The 13,316-nt window shown below is 32.7% G+C and overlaps 1 protein-coding gene and 1 long non-coding RNA gene across 2 annotated transcripts; both read left to right on the top strand.

Annotated features, from left to right (window-relative positions):
- Positions 1-1,661: 1,661 nt before the first annotated feature.
- LOC132600227 (uncharacterized) lies at positions 1,662-4,053 on the top strand. Its single transcript, XR_009567161.1, has 3 exons — positions 1,662-1,843; positions 2,698-2,745; positions 3,500-4,053. It is a non-coding gene; the product is annotated as an uncharacterized LOC132600227 (long non-coding RNA).
- A 479-nt stretch (positions 4,054-4,532) lies between these two features.
- On the top strand, positions 4,533-13,164 carry LOC132599026 (wax ester synthase/diacylglycerol acyltransferase 11-like). Its single transcript, XM_060312227.1, has 7 exons — positions 4,533-5,069; positions 5,699-5,943; positions 11,383-11,455; positions 11,575-11,642; positions 11,731-11,940; positions 12,425-12,562; positions 12,678-13,164. The coding sequence occupies exons 1-7, from the start codon at positions 4,577-4,579 to the stop codon at positions 12,831-12,833; spliced, it is 1,383 nt and encodes a 460-aa protein (XP_060168210.1). The 5' UTR covers positions 4,533-4,576; the 3' UTR covers positions 12,834-13,164.
- The last annotated feature ends 152 nt before the right edge of the window (positions 13,165-13,316 follow it).

Here is a 13,316-nt window from a genome sequence, read left to right as displayed (position 1 = left end):
TTATGTTAGTGCAATTAATTTGGTTAAAATAGTTATTCCCTCTGATCCACTTTACTTGTCGTCCTTACTAAAAATAGATGGTCCAAAATAATTTTCATTTTAAAAAATTAAGATATAATTAACCATTATTTTAAACCTTATCTTTACTCAATAAATATGGTAACAAAGAGAGTAGTATTTAATTGAAATCAACCGATAAATTTAAAGGGACGTGGAAAGAAAAAAAAATAGATTGAAAGGAGTACTAGAGATAAAATCTAACTTTTAGTATATGTATCTCGAATTCCTCTAGAATAGTGAAAAGATATTAACGGCTACCAAGACAACTTCACACAAAATGAATATCCTTGGAAGACGATAACAGAACAATACCAGATGACAAATTTGGTTATTCACTCTACCCCAATTTACGAGACGCAATTCAAATTTTGAGAGCTAAATTTTTAAATTTGATAGTGAATTCAAATATGAAATGTTTAGTTTTCTGAAATAAGAATTATATTTTTGAAAACTATCAAAAAAAGAAGTCATAATAATTGATAATTCAAAATTATTTAAAAACATAAAAAAAGTATAATATAAATTTTTTTGGTTAACTCTCGAAATTCAAATGTAGGTACCTATAATGGAAACGGAAGGAGTATAATTTTGAGAGTTGCGCATCACCAACACATATAAAAATATTAACAACCTATTAGGGCATTTAAATATTTTTCAAATCCCACCTACCACACTTTAAACGAGAAAAGAATTAGTCACACTCACAATTTGAACAAACAAATACTTATTTTGTCCTAAAAAATGTCACTTTAATAAAAATAATTTGTCTTAAAATATGTATCATCTTAAGAATTCAAGACAAATATTAGTAAGTGTTTTCAACTATGTCCTTAGCACTAAAGAAGTAGTTTTCTTTAATATTTTTTTATTCTCCAAAAACATCTAGTAAATAGAGGAAATTTAATAAACTCTACATTATATTTATTAATTTCTTAGTAGACGTATTTTTTGCTATGGTGACATTTAGTTTGGGACGGAATGAGTAACAATAATGACATGTATCTCCCATATAAAAATAATCATTTAATTAAGAATGCAATTTCAGATATATTTTTTCAATAACATTAATTGACGACTCTCGGTCCCGATTTATATGATACAGTTCGGATTTTAAGAGTCAAACTTCTTTATTTTTGTTATATCCCGTATTTTTGTACGTTGGATTATTCGTAAGCTGAGGTGGGGTCCACATGTCGAGATTTTTTTTAAGGACATATGACAAGTTATATGGATAATATATGTGAAGTTAAACACAACTCAAGAAGGACCCTTGAGCCAAATCAAAGTGGAAGCATTCCAAAAAAAATATTTTTAAGTTACGTTTTCGGGTGATCTGACTTCGGGAGGCCATAACCCCATCAGTATTTGGGAATTTGGGAAAACTCCTAAAATGAAAGTTGTAGATAATTTAAATACCTTTCCAACCGTAGGTCGTGGTCCTGCATGTGACATCGGAATAAGGAGATATGGACGTTTTAAGGCAGAAAGGTCGAGCTGGGCAGTGGGTTCGGCCCAATCCGATTCCAAGTCGGGTCAGGCCCATTACCCATGCCATTTAAGGGAATTTTTCAGCTTTCTCCTTCATTTTTCAGACCAAAACATCCAGAATATTTCATATAGAGAGAGAGAGGAGAGTTAGAGAGAGAAACCAAGTTTTGATCACAATCTAAGCCCCGAATTCCGAAGCTCATGAAGAGAAAAGTGTTGTACGTTGCGTTGCCTTCAATTTGAGCTAAAAATCAGCCAAGAAGAAGAGTGTTGACGTAGTTGCTGCATAATTAAGGTAAGATTAAGGTCCCTTTTTCATTGTTAACAAGTTTATTTTGAGTTTTAACGGATTAGAACGGAGAAAATAGCGTTATAAACTAGTTTGTTGTTTTGTTGAGATTTATGGATTAAGGGGCTGTTTTAGTTGGATTAAATTGATGAAATTAGTTGAGTTATGATGTATAATAATTGTTGATATTGTTGTTGATGTTGTTGATAAGTTGTTGTTCTTGAATTTGGGAGAATAAAGTGTATGAAGATATTGTATACGAAGCGTATACCGGGGTGTTTTGTGACGATATTTGGGGTTGTGTTATACGATTTTCGTGGCTGTTTTGAGACAATATTTTGGGGTTGTTTTATATGATTTTCGAGGCTGTTTTGTGATGATATTTTGGGGCTGTTTTATATGATTTTCGTGGCTGTTTTGTGATGATATTTTGCGGCTGTTTTATATGATATTTGTGGCTGTTTTGCGACGATATTTTGGGGACTGTTTGGTGGGTGTTATTAACTGTTTTGTGGGCTGGAATATCGGGGGATTGGCTGTAGTTGTTGTTGTTGTTGTTGTTGTTGTTGTTATACTATGGATATACGGAAATAAAGAAGTGTATACAAGCATTAGCATCCGAATGTATATTGGGCTGTTTTGGAAGTAATTTAAGGATGGGTTTAATTCTAGTTTGATATGAAATTGTTGGTATTGTTGTTGTTGGTATTTTGATTGATGTTTGGCTAAATTGGAATTTCGAGGATTATTAAGTTTGCAGGGGAAATGCTGCCCGAATTTTGTTAAGTTTCATTCGTACTTGGATTGGTTAGTAAGTGATGTGGATAATCTAACTGTGGCCTATGTTATCTTAATTTTAGACCTCCGAGCTCGAGAAGTAGACGTTGGACATTTAGATAGAGTTCAAGGTATGTAAAGCTAATCCTTCTTTCTTTTTGGCATGATCTTTATGAAACAAACAAACGACGAGCATATAAATCCAAAGAAGCTCTTATTCTTAGATACACTAGGATGGCTAATGTTCTTGATTCCCAGAACTTATATTATTATGTCTTGATACATGCATATGATTCCAGCCGTCCTATTTTGGTATAATTCATATTTTGGTATAATCCATATTTTGGTATAATCCATAGTGACATTCGAAGGGTACTTGATATGACTACTGTCTTGATTTTCAAATGATGGTTCATTTTGATTATTCTATTGAGTCTCGGATAATAAATTAGTTTGCATGTGGTTGCTCACTACTCTGCTCGTGCATGCCTCAATATATCTTTCACTGAGTCCCGGGCCAGGATACGTTTTCGTGCACAGTTTCACTGCATTGTTCACCGAGTCCCTCACTAGAGGGCCGGGATACGGTATATATATATATATATGATATGATGATGATGATGTGATGATGGCGCCGAGCCCCATGATGGGCCGAATATGATGACATTGTTCACCGAGTCCCACAATGGGCCGGGTATGATATATGATATTGATATGCATGATTTACATTTCATAAGACAAGTGTATTGGTATCTTCGATTATCATACTTGTCTCTTGTAACCTTTTATTCATCCATGATCTTTATTGTACTTCATGCTTTATATACTCAGTACATATCTCGTACTGACCCCCTTTCTTCGGGGGGCTGCGTTTCATGCCCGCAGGTACAGATACTTGGTTTGGTGACCCTCCAGCCTAAGACTTCTGCTCAACTGTTTGGAGAGCTCCATTCCGGAGCCTAAGTCATTTTGATACAGATCTTTTGGTATGGGCTTATGTATGTATATCCAGGGGTACGGCGGGGCCCTGTCCCGTCATGTTTCACTATGGTACTCTTAGAGGTCTGTAGACATATGTGGGTTGTATTAGGGTTATGATCAGCTGTGTCAATACGGTTTGCTATGGATATTCCCGCCTGTTGTGGCAGCCTTGTCGGCTTGCGTATGGTATTGATATGTAGAGACAGCCTTGTCGGCTTGCGTATTGTATTTATATGTGATGGCAGCCTTGTCGGCTTGCGTATCGTATTATGCTTTGATCAGCTGTGACTCCTCAGGAGGCAGGTTTATGATATATGGTGTTATGAATCTTTCGGTTGCTTTTACAAGTCTCTATACTGTCCTTAGTTTCAGTCTGACTATACGTAGCAGAAATGTATACGGGTGTCCAGTTCGGACACTAGTCATGGCCCATGGGATTGGGTCGTGACAATTTTGACCATGAATTTTGACATACAATTTTTAAGATTTTTGGAAAATAAATTATATATTTAGAAACTACATAAAAGGTAGTACTATAAATCACAATAATTAACAATTTAAAATATTTAAAGGGCATACGAATAAATAGCGATATTTTTTTCTTATTTGACTATCGAAATCCAAACGGTATCACATAAATTGAAACAAAGGAAGTATAACTTTTATTTTCATCTAATATACTCCATCTGTCCCAATTTATGTAGCAGACTTTTCTTTTTTGTCTATCTCAAAAATAATATTATATTTAAATATTTAAAAATAATTTAATTTTGTGAGATAATTTATAGCCAAACAAAATATTTAAAAATTATTTTGAACCATAAATTTCAAATATTTGCTTTTCTTAGTTAAACTTCATGCCGAATTAAGAGAAATCCTTACCATAATTGGAAGTTAGAACTCTAGAAGGGATGGGTTTTCTATATAGCCAAAAACTTTGTCCTGGAAGCTGGGTAGTTGTGGTCTGTTACCAAAATAATCATGACAGAGAGAGACGAGCCTTTAACTCCGGCGGGCCGTTTATTCGTCCAGCCAGGTATGGACCAAGTCATCAACTGCGCTATTTCCTTAGACGATCCAATCGACGTTGACGCCGTCAAAACGGAAATAAGTAACTCCATATTAGTTAAACATCCAAGATTCTCAAGCATCATGGTCAAAGACAAGTGTGGTCGTGAACGTTGGTGTAAAACAGAAGTCAATGTTGACGACCACTTCATTATTCGCCGTGAAGTTCTCAGTGATGATCCGTCAGTTTCTGATGAAGATGTTGTTAATGATTACTTAGCGGATCTCTCTGTTTCGACACCGTTAAGTGTGACGAAGCCTTTATGGGAATTTCATCTTCTTTTAGCTCATAAATGTGCTGTTTTGAGACTTCATCATGCTCTTGGTGATGGTATTTCACTTATGTCTATGTTGCTGTCGTGTTGCCGGAGAGCCGATGATCCTACTCAGCGCCCCACTAGTCATGGTATTTCTGAATTATGTGATTATTTCATCTAAAAGTTTAAAATGTTTGACACCTCAACTACTAAAAAGAGGTGAATTTTTTATGAAATATGCCGGAAATTGACTCGTGAAACGTTTCAAGATGATTTTACAGTCAGAAATTCCATACCCAAAGTCATCTAGCTTTGAACCTTTCCTCTAAGAAATATTCCTTTCATTTTCTCTCACCCTTCAGATAGGGTTTTTTACCAAATCGGATCAAAGTTGCTTTTGTGGCAGGTAGAAAGTAGAATAAAGTTAAAAGACTTTCATTTGATAATACTAATAATAATAATAAAAAAGAATAGTGACTTTTGGATAATGAACACAAACCTAGATGGGCCACTCATGAAATTTACTCCTTCCGAGAGCTTTCCCATGAGAACGTCTGCTGATAAGTGATAATCGATGTTTTTTTGGTAGTATCCTACATGTGCGGTCTAATTTTTTTTTTTTAATGGATAGGCTTAAGTACATGAAGTACTTGTCATGCTCAAACCCGAATTCTCTGTCTATTCAGATAGTCACTAATGGTGTGATTATCTCATTTAAAAATTTAGCATAAATTTTTAGACGTAATACTTTTTATTTACTTAATTATGTTTTTAACAGGTATTGGGACTTCTAGTTCATCAAACAATGACAAGGGATATTGGAGCTTGTTGATGAAGTTTTTGAAAGTGATATGGTATACATTGGTGTATGTTATAGAGTTTGGTCTGAGGAGTTTGTGGTTGAAGGATAAGAAGACTGCGGTAAGCGGCGGAGCTGGAGTTGAGCTATGGCCGCGGAAAGTGGCCACGGCCAAGTTCAACATTGACGACATGAAGACGGTCAAAAAAGCCATCGGTAATGCTGTAAGTTTTTCTACACCTCTAATCTTATACCATTAAATTGAAATATTTTTTTTTTTTTTTTACACTTTAATTTAATATGTGGACATCGTGTGACCAATCTCATACATAACCTCTTATAAACAAATTAAGGGTTGGGAAGTCATAACTTTTGATACCAAGTATAATTATATATGTAAATATCTACTAAAATTCATAAGTTTAACATTACAATAAATTCAATGCTGAAAATTTTAAAAGTTAAACCTATTAAATTTAATTTATGGATTACATCTTAACAATAAATAATCTAGTTGAGAAATAGTCTTGCATATATGGGGAAAAGTAAAAGTGGAAAAGGAAACATGTAGTATATGAGTATTATACATTTTTGGAAATCTTTATTCTCTTGTATATCTATTTTCACTCGTCCAATGTTTGTCCACTTTTTCGTTTTTTGTCTTTGAGTGTAAAAGGAAACGTGGACATTACTTAAATTTTATTATGGAGTTTAATTGAGTTGAAAATATTAAATATTGCCAACGTAATCAAATACCCAAATTAATTAATGAGGTAGGGTCGAAATAAGTGCACGTTATTTTCCGCTAAAGGCAAAGCATGTAACTGGAACAATCTATCTTGTTGGTTGTTTGGAAAGTGAAATGCATAGTGTATTAATCTATGTCTTCCTATTTCATCGAATATTTATTATCCAAAGTAGCAAAAGAAAAATATTTATTACCTTATAATTTTCTATGATTTAGAGTTACTTTTTAAAACAACCCCCCTATCAAATGAGAATTCCCCTCTATCAAATGAGAATTTCTCTCCTTATATGGTCTTGAGTTCAAGATTCATTTCTTCACATAATATCAGAGTAAGCCCAGCTCAGATTATTATTTTCGATATGAGGCTTCCCGTATTATATTGTTCACGCTCCAATTGTCGAGTCCTGAGCGTGCAGGGGGTGCTGACCCCGCATCTGTGGGTAAATGAAATTTAGTCTCCTTATATGGTCTTGACTAATCTTTCCCTCTTAAGCTAGCTTTTGAAAATCAGTTAGGCTCAATCCATTTTTTTACGGGAAAATAACATGGATGCCCACTAAAAGCAAACTATTTACATATTCATAACCCTATTATTTTGATGCTACCCAAACTAATTACCTGAAATGCCCCATTTCATTTTTCTAATTGACTTCAGCGTGATGTTGCGCGTTAGCTTTTTTGTCTTTTGTTTAATTTGGGAATGTTTCAGTGCTCGCTTTTACTTCCTCTCTTCGCTTTTTTTTTTTCTGGTTTTTTTTTTTGTCTCGTTACTTTTCTTTTTAAAAATTAAAAAAATCAAAATTAAGATAGTAGCTAACTATTTTTAGATTAATAAAAAAAAAAAAAAAAAAAACTGCAATACCTTCCATCCCAATTTGTGAGATATAGTTTAACTAACAGAATTTAAGAAAGAAAGGAAAACTTTCGAAACTTGTGATCTAAAACAAACATAGGTATTTGTGTGGATCATTTCATTAAGGGTAAAGGGAGAAGTTATAAGTTAAATTACTTCTAAATATATAAATGTATCATTCTTTTTTTGACAGACTAAATAGGAAAATGTATCATATAAACTGGGACAGAAGGAGTAAGAAAAATATTAAAATAGCTACCGTATTTATTGAGAACCTAAACTAATAAAGAAATATTTTTATAGATTTTCTGTTTTCTTGTAAATATAAATAAATTTATATCTAATTTTTTTCTTTCTATTTCAATAGATAGATATAGTACATTTTTTAAATTATTTTTCTGTATCAATTAAACCATCAAAAAACAAACTTATGCTTGCAATAAACTATACCAAATTAGTAGTAGTTGAAGTATAATTTTGCAATATACTATGATACTTATATAGTATATATCATATATTAACAGGGTACCGTAGAAGATTGGTTCATTCCTTAAAAAAAAAAAAAAAAAAACTACTCAGTCCTTTATGATACCACATGGTATATCATATTGACAGGGTATCATAGAGGAATAGCAGTTCATTCCTTCAAATAAAACACTTAGTCCTCTATGATACGTACCAATCTGGTATATATCATGTACTGACAAAGTATCATAAATGATATATTCATTCCTTCAAAGAATACGCTCATTAATCATTTATGACACTAATATGGTATATTTCAGATACTAACATAGTATCATGAGGAATAATAGTTCATTCCTTCAAGAAAAACACTCAATACTCGATGATATCAACCTGGTGTCATGTACTCATAGGGTATCATAGAGGACTGACAATTCATTCCTCGAAAAAAAAAAAACACAACTCATTTCTTAAAATTAAAAAGAAAATACTTGTCAGTCTCTATGACACTCACATGGTAATATCATATACTCATAAGATATCATAAAAGACCGGTTCATTTCCTAAAAAAATAAAAAAATGCCTGCTCAATCCTTTATGATACTTACATAGTATACCATATTTCTTGACATGATATCATAAATGACTTGTTCATCATTCAAAAGAAAACATTCATCAGTCCTCTATGATACTCACACGGTATGTTCATATACGGGTAGAGTATCATAGATGACTGGTTCAATGGTTCAAGAAAAACACAACTCATTTCTTAAAAATAAAATAAAAACACTTCTCAGTCCTCTATGATACCCATATGGTGTGTGTGTATACTGACAGAGTTATCATAGAGGACTGGTTCATTCCTCTAGAAAAAACTCTATGATACTCACAATATATATCATATACTGATAGGGCATCATAAAGAATATGTTCATTCCTGCAAAAGAAACGAAATTTTACAAAAAGTACAACAAAAAGAGTTTTAATTTAATTTTGATATTATATTTTAAAATCATCTTTAGCAGTTAATTTTTGTAAGACAAATTATAAATAAAAAAAAGTCTTATTTAGCTATAATTTTTGTTTTTTATTTTCAAAAGAGAAAAAATCATAAAATATATTTTCTATTAATCTAGATTTCAATAAATAAGTTAGTGACTGTAGTTCATGAGGGGGTAAAAATGGGTAATTATTAAGGTGAAAGGGGGTATAGTATGAGTACTAATACAGTAGTATTAAAATGAAGTAGAACACTAATTATTTGAATTACTGGAGAGGCATATGTTTAGTTCCTAAAATGTACTACTTCCTTCTTTGGTGGAGTAACTAATTTACTTTTCTTTGGTGAATTAATTGGAGAGTTGGTTTTAGGCTTTTACCTGGTACGGTATGAAGGGTAGTTACTTTCCTCTTTTGTGTAGTTAAATGGATATGAAGAGGCATATAAATTGTCAATTTTAATTACCACGGAGACTTACAATCTAGAGGTATCAGCGAGAGTAATTTCATATAGTAAGTGTGAGTTCAATTCTAGCTATTATGTAGCCGAAGTTTTAGAAGAAAAAATCCCTCAATTTTTATAAGGACACCGATTCATATATGTATCTCCATCAACCTTTACTTCCACTCATCTAACTCTTATTTCATGCCAAAAATAGCTAGCAAGACATCTTAATTATCTCGAGTCTCGACAATGACCAAAAAGCGTCCCTCTTGGTTCGGTCACTATCATAGAGAACGTATTCAATTTTTTTTTTTCCAATTCCGTTCAACTTCACGTCAAATCATTCTTAAAAAGTTTCATCTCGTCTTCCTACTTTTTTTCTGTTTTCTTTCAGTTTCATGTTAAATAGTTCTAACTTAGTTTCTAACATCACGAATAAGTAGGGGTATCTATGGACCGGGTTGGTTCGGATTTCTTAAACACCAAACCAAATCAATTGTGTCGGGTTTTTAAATTTATATACCAAATCAAACCAATAAAATTTGGGTTTTTCAACCTCGGGTTTTCTCGGGTTATTCGGTTTTTTTGGGTTATTCGGGTTGTTTTCGGAATAGTCTTGATACAAAATATATAACTTTTACTTCAAATATTTCTTTAGTCCTAGTAAGATAAAACTATGTAATTAAAGTGTTTCATAAGAAAATAACACAAAATGTGAGAAGAGTGATGACATTGTATTAAAATATTCAACAAAAGATAATAAAATTGGTTAAAATAAATATTTCTAATTAATAAGCCATAAAGAAAATGACCATAATCTAAAAATACTAAGTCATCCTAAAATAAGTACGGCTAATAAGTATTAATTACATGACAAGAAAAAAAATTTAAGTAATGTATTTTCACTCTCTAAACCAATTATGCAAAACTAAAGGAGATATATCCTACATTATTGTCATTCGTAGTGGTAAATTGAATTTCTTTTGTTAGTATTAGTGTTGAATTGGTTTTGGTTTGGACTTTATATGAGTTAATAACATCTATAGGATATAAAACTTATTCACATTCAAAATTCTAAGTTCAAGCTTGAATAGTATGATAATAGATAAAAAACTACAAAAAAAAATTAAGAAATATTTATAAATTACATTCAAATAAATATTTTTATGTATAAAATATTTTAAAAATTGAATACATGTAATGTCGGGTTGGTTCGGTTTGACTTTTTTTAGCTAAAATCAAACCAAACCAATTATAGTCGGGTTTTTTTTTTCAACACCAAATCAAGTCAAACCAAACCACTAATCAGGTTTTTTTCTCGGTTTGATTCGGTTTATCGATTTGGTGCGATTTATCGGTTTACTTTGTACACCCTACGAATAAGTAACGTATTAATTTCTTCTTCCTCTTTGTCGAATTATGATGGTTAAGTTTAACAGAAAGTCATATGCCGACAAACTACTATAAGCCCCACAAGGGATCACCACAACAAACCATCTTCAATCAAATGACCCCATCCTCTCTTTTTCTTTTTAATTTTTTTTTTAAAGTTTTCGTGGATATTAATTTCTCCAAATTTTTATATCGAGGACCAGGGAGGCTATAGGTTTTGGACCAGTCATGGTTCTCAATCTCACCTTATACTGCTAGATATTAAAAATAAAAATAAAATAAAAAAAATCACCGACCACGACTTACCAGTCTTGTGGTAGAAATAGCACCTACTGTTTCAAATTTCATAGGTAAACTCCATGATCATGTCCTGAAAACTCTATGACATTAGCTATTTTTCAATAACAGAACTAAAATAATTTTTTATAAATTTTATCCCGTCTTGTGGCATCACCTTGGCTATATTAGTATGCTAAATTCTAAGTTTTGAGCGCCTTTTTGTGGCCCAACTTTTCAAAGGAGGAATTAAGTAGTAGTACTAAATTTCAAGAAGTACATGATCAGTTAGGTTTTCACTAGAAAGGAAAATTTATCGAGGCTTGAAATTATAAAGTTACCTAAAAAATAAGTACAGGTAAAGCTTGCAACCTTTAACAATCATTCTTATACAAGAAAAATTATACTAACCTTCATGAAAATAAGTCTAGACAAACATTTTTGACTGATACTGATTGCAACTGCTTGATTTCTTAATACTGTAGACCATCAACGATGTCCTCTTTGGAATCATATCGTGTGGGCTCTCTAGGTACCTGGATCTGCGTTCACACAGAGGTACATAAAAAAACTCTTTTCATCACACGTACTTAATTCTCCTAATACATATACCCTTCGTTTGATATAATAAATTAATAATAACACTAGATTAACGAATTGGTTTGATTCATTTGCAGCTCTGAAAGAAGGGACTCAGATGACTGGAGTTGCTATGGTCAATTTAAGAAAACAATCTGGATTACAGGTGAAACTTTTTCCCAAATTTAAATACAAGATGCAGCGACAAGAAATTTATTAGACATTAATAACATCAAACGTTATTTTTTGTTCAGGACTTCTCAAAGCTGATGAACAGCACATCGGGAGCACGGTGGGGTAACAAATTTGGCATGCTACTCTTACCAGTTTATTATTACAAAGGTGGAAGTGATCCATTGCAGTATGTAAGGAGAGCTAAAGCAATGATTGACAAGAAAAAGTTGTCACTAGAGGGTCCTTGCTCCTACAAAATTGGAGACCTTATCATGTCCTTCTCTGCTAAGGTACATTTCTTAGACGCTATAATTAAAGTTGTCAAATGGACAGATAAAATCAAATTTGGACCGGTCAAAATTTAATGAGTCAAATTAATACTAACAGTCATGACCCAATTTGCCCAAAATTCATAATGCAACCCGTCAAATATAACCCAAACTCCCCTTCTTCTCTATTTTGCTTTTCTTGAAAAAGAAATATGAAAACTAATGTACTTTCATTATTAGCTTCGAGCCTTCTAAATTTACGTAATTCCCAATCGTCAAATCTCATTTTGTATGTTTGGATTTAGATTGCATTTTGACCTGCCGGATTACATTATTTTGGTCCAATAATTTGATGGGTCATTTCGGTTTCAACTCGTTGGGTCAATTCAACAAACGGGTCATAACTCTTTTCATTTAACCTTGGACGGTTTGAACGGACTACTAGAAAGTTTCTTGATTTCGCCACCTTCACCTATTCTGATGTTCTATATCTCTGGTTGTGTAGCTAGCTAGCTTGCTCAACTACAGAATTGTTAGTAATACAACTTTCACAATCTCAAATGTGATCGGCCCTCAAGAAGATATCACATTCGGGGGGAACCACATATCATCTGTTCGGGTCACTTCTACAGCCCTGTCCCATGTAAGTTTCTAATTATGTACTGCCTCTTTTCTGCCTTAATTTATGCCTTAAAATTCTATCCTTCAAGAATATAATCATCATGACTTTAATTCTGCCTATGGATATATTAATGCAGGCAATCACAATGCACATGGTGAGTTACGCAGGAAGAGCTGACATGCAAATATTGGTGGCTAAAGACATCATCCCTGATCCCAAAGTTCTAGCCAAGTGTTATCAAGATGCCTTGCTGGAAATGAAGGAAGCTGCACAAGCTGTTGGAAAAAATTAAAAGATTTAACTTATGCATCACAGAGTAATGAACCTTTTCTACACCATCATTGTAATTTAATCTGTTATAGCACATTGTTTCCTAATAATTCCTGTTATTATGGGCAGTAAGTATATATACTCATCTTTTTAGTGACCTGATAGTGTTTTCCTCATAAAAAGTTACTTCTGGGAGAGAGAGGAAAAAGGGAAAGGAAGAGAAGGGGCTATGTAATTTAGAGGTACAGTTTACATGTGAAAGAGTTGAGTACAGAAGTTCCTGCCATACCCTTTGCTGTTATTGGAGTGTAAATTAATGAATTGGCTCATTCCTTGAGACCTCTTTCTGTGCATTTCTTTTTGTTCTTCCTTCCAATTCTTGTTTTACCCTTCTTGATTCCACAAAAAGTGATTGATTTTCTACATCTCTTGCAACATTGAGCAAATAAATTGAACAAAATTTCCCACCAATTTTATTTGCTTTTTCAACCTGATCCATTATTAT

The sequence above is a fragment of the Lycium barbarum genome, chromosome 6, assembly GCF_019175385.1.
Source record: "Lycium barbarum isolate Lr01 chromosome 6, ASM1917538v2, whole genome shotgun sequence".
NCBI lineage: Eukaryota > Viridiplantae > Streptophyta > Magnoliopsida > Solanales > Solanaceae > Lycium > Lycium barbarum.
This window is presented reverse-complemented; position numbering and strand designations above follow the sequence as displayed.

Coding starts and splice junctions, on each gene's coding strand:
- LOC132599026 (XM_060312227.1), top strand. CDS start 4,577: ATGACAGAGAGAGACGAGCCTTTAACTCCGGCGGGCCGTTTATTCGTC. Junction 5,070..5,698: donor TCAGCGCCCCACTAGTCATG/GTATTTCTGAAT, acceptor TGTTTTTAACAG/GTATTGGGACTTCTAGTTCA. Junction 11,643..11,730: donor GAAAACAATCTGGATTACAG/GTGAAACTTTTT, acceptor TTTTTTGTTCAG/GACTTCTCAAAGCTGATGAA.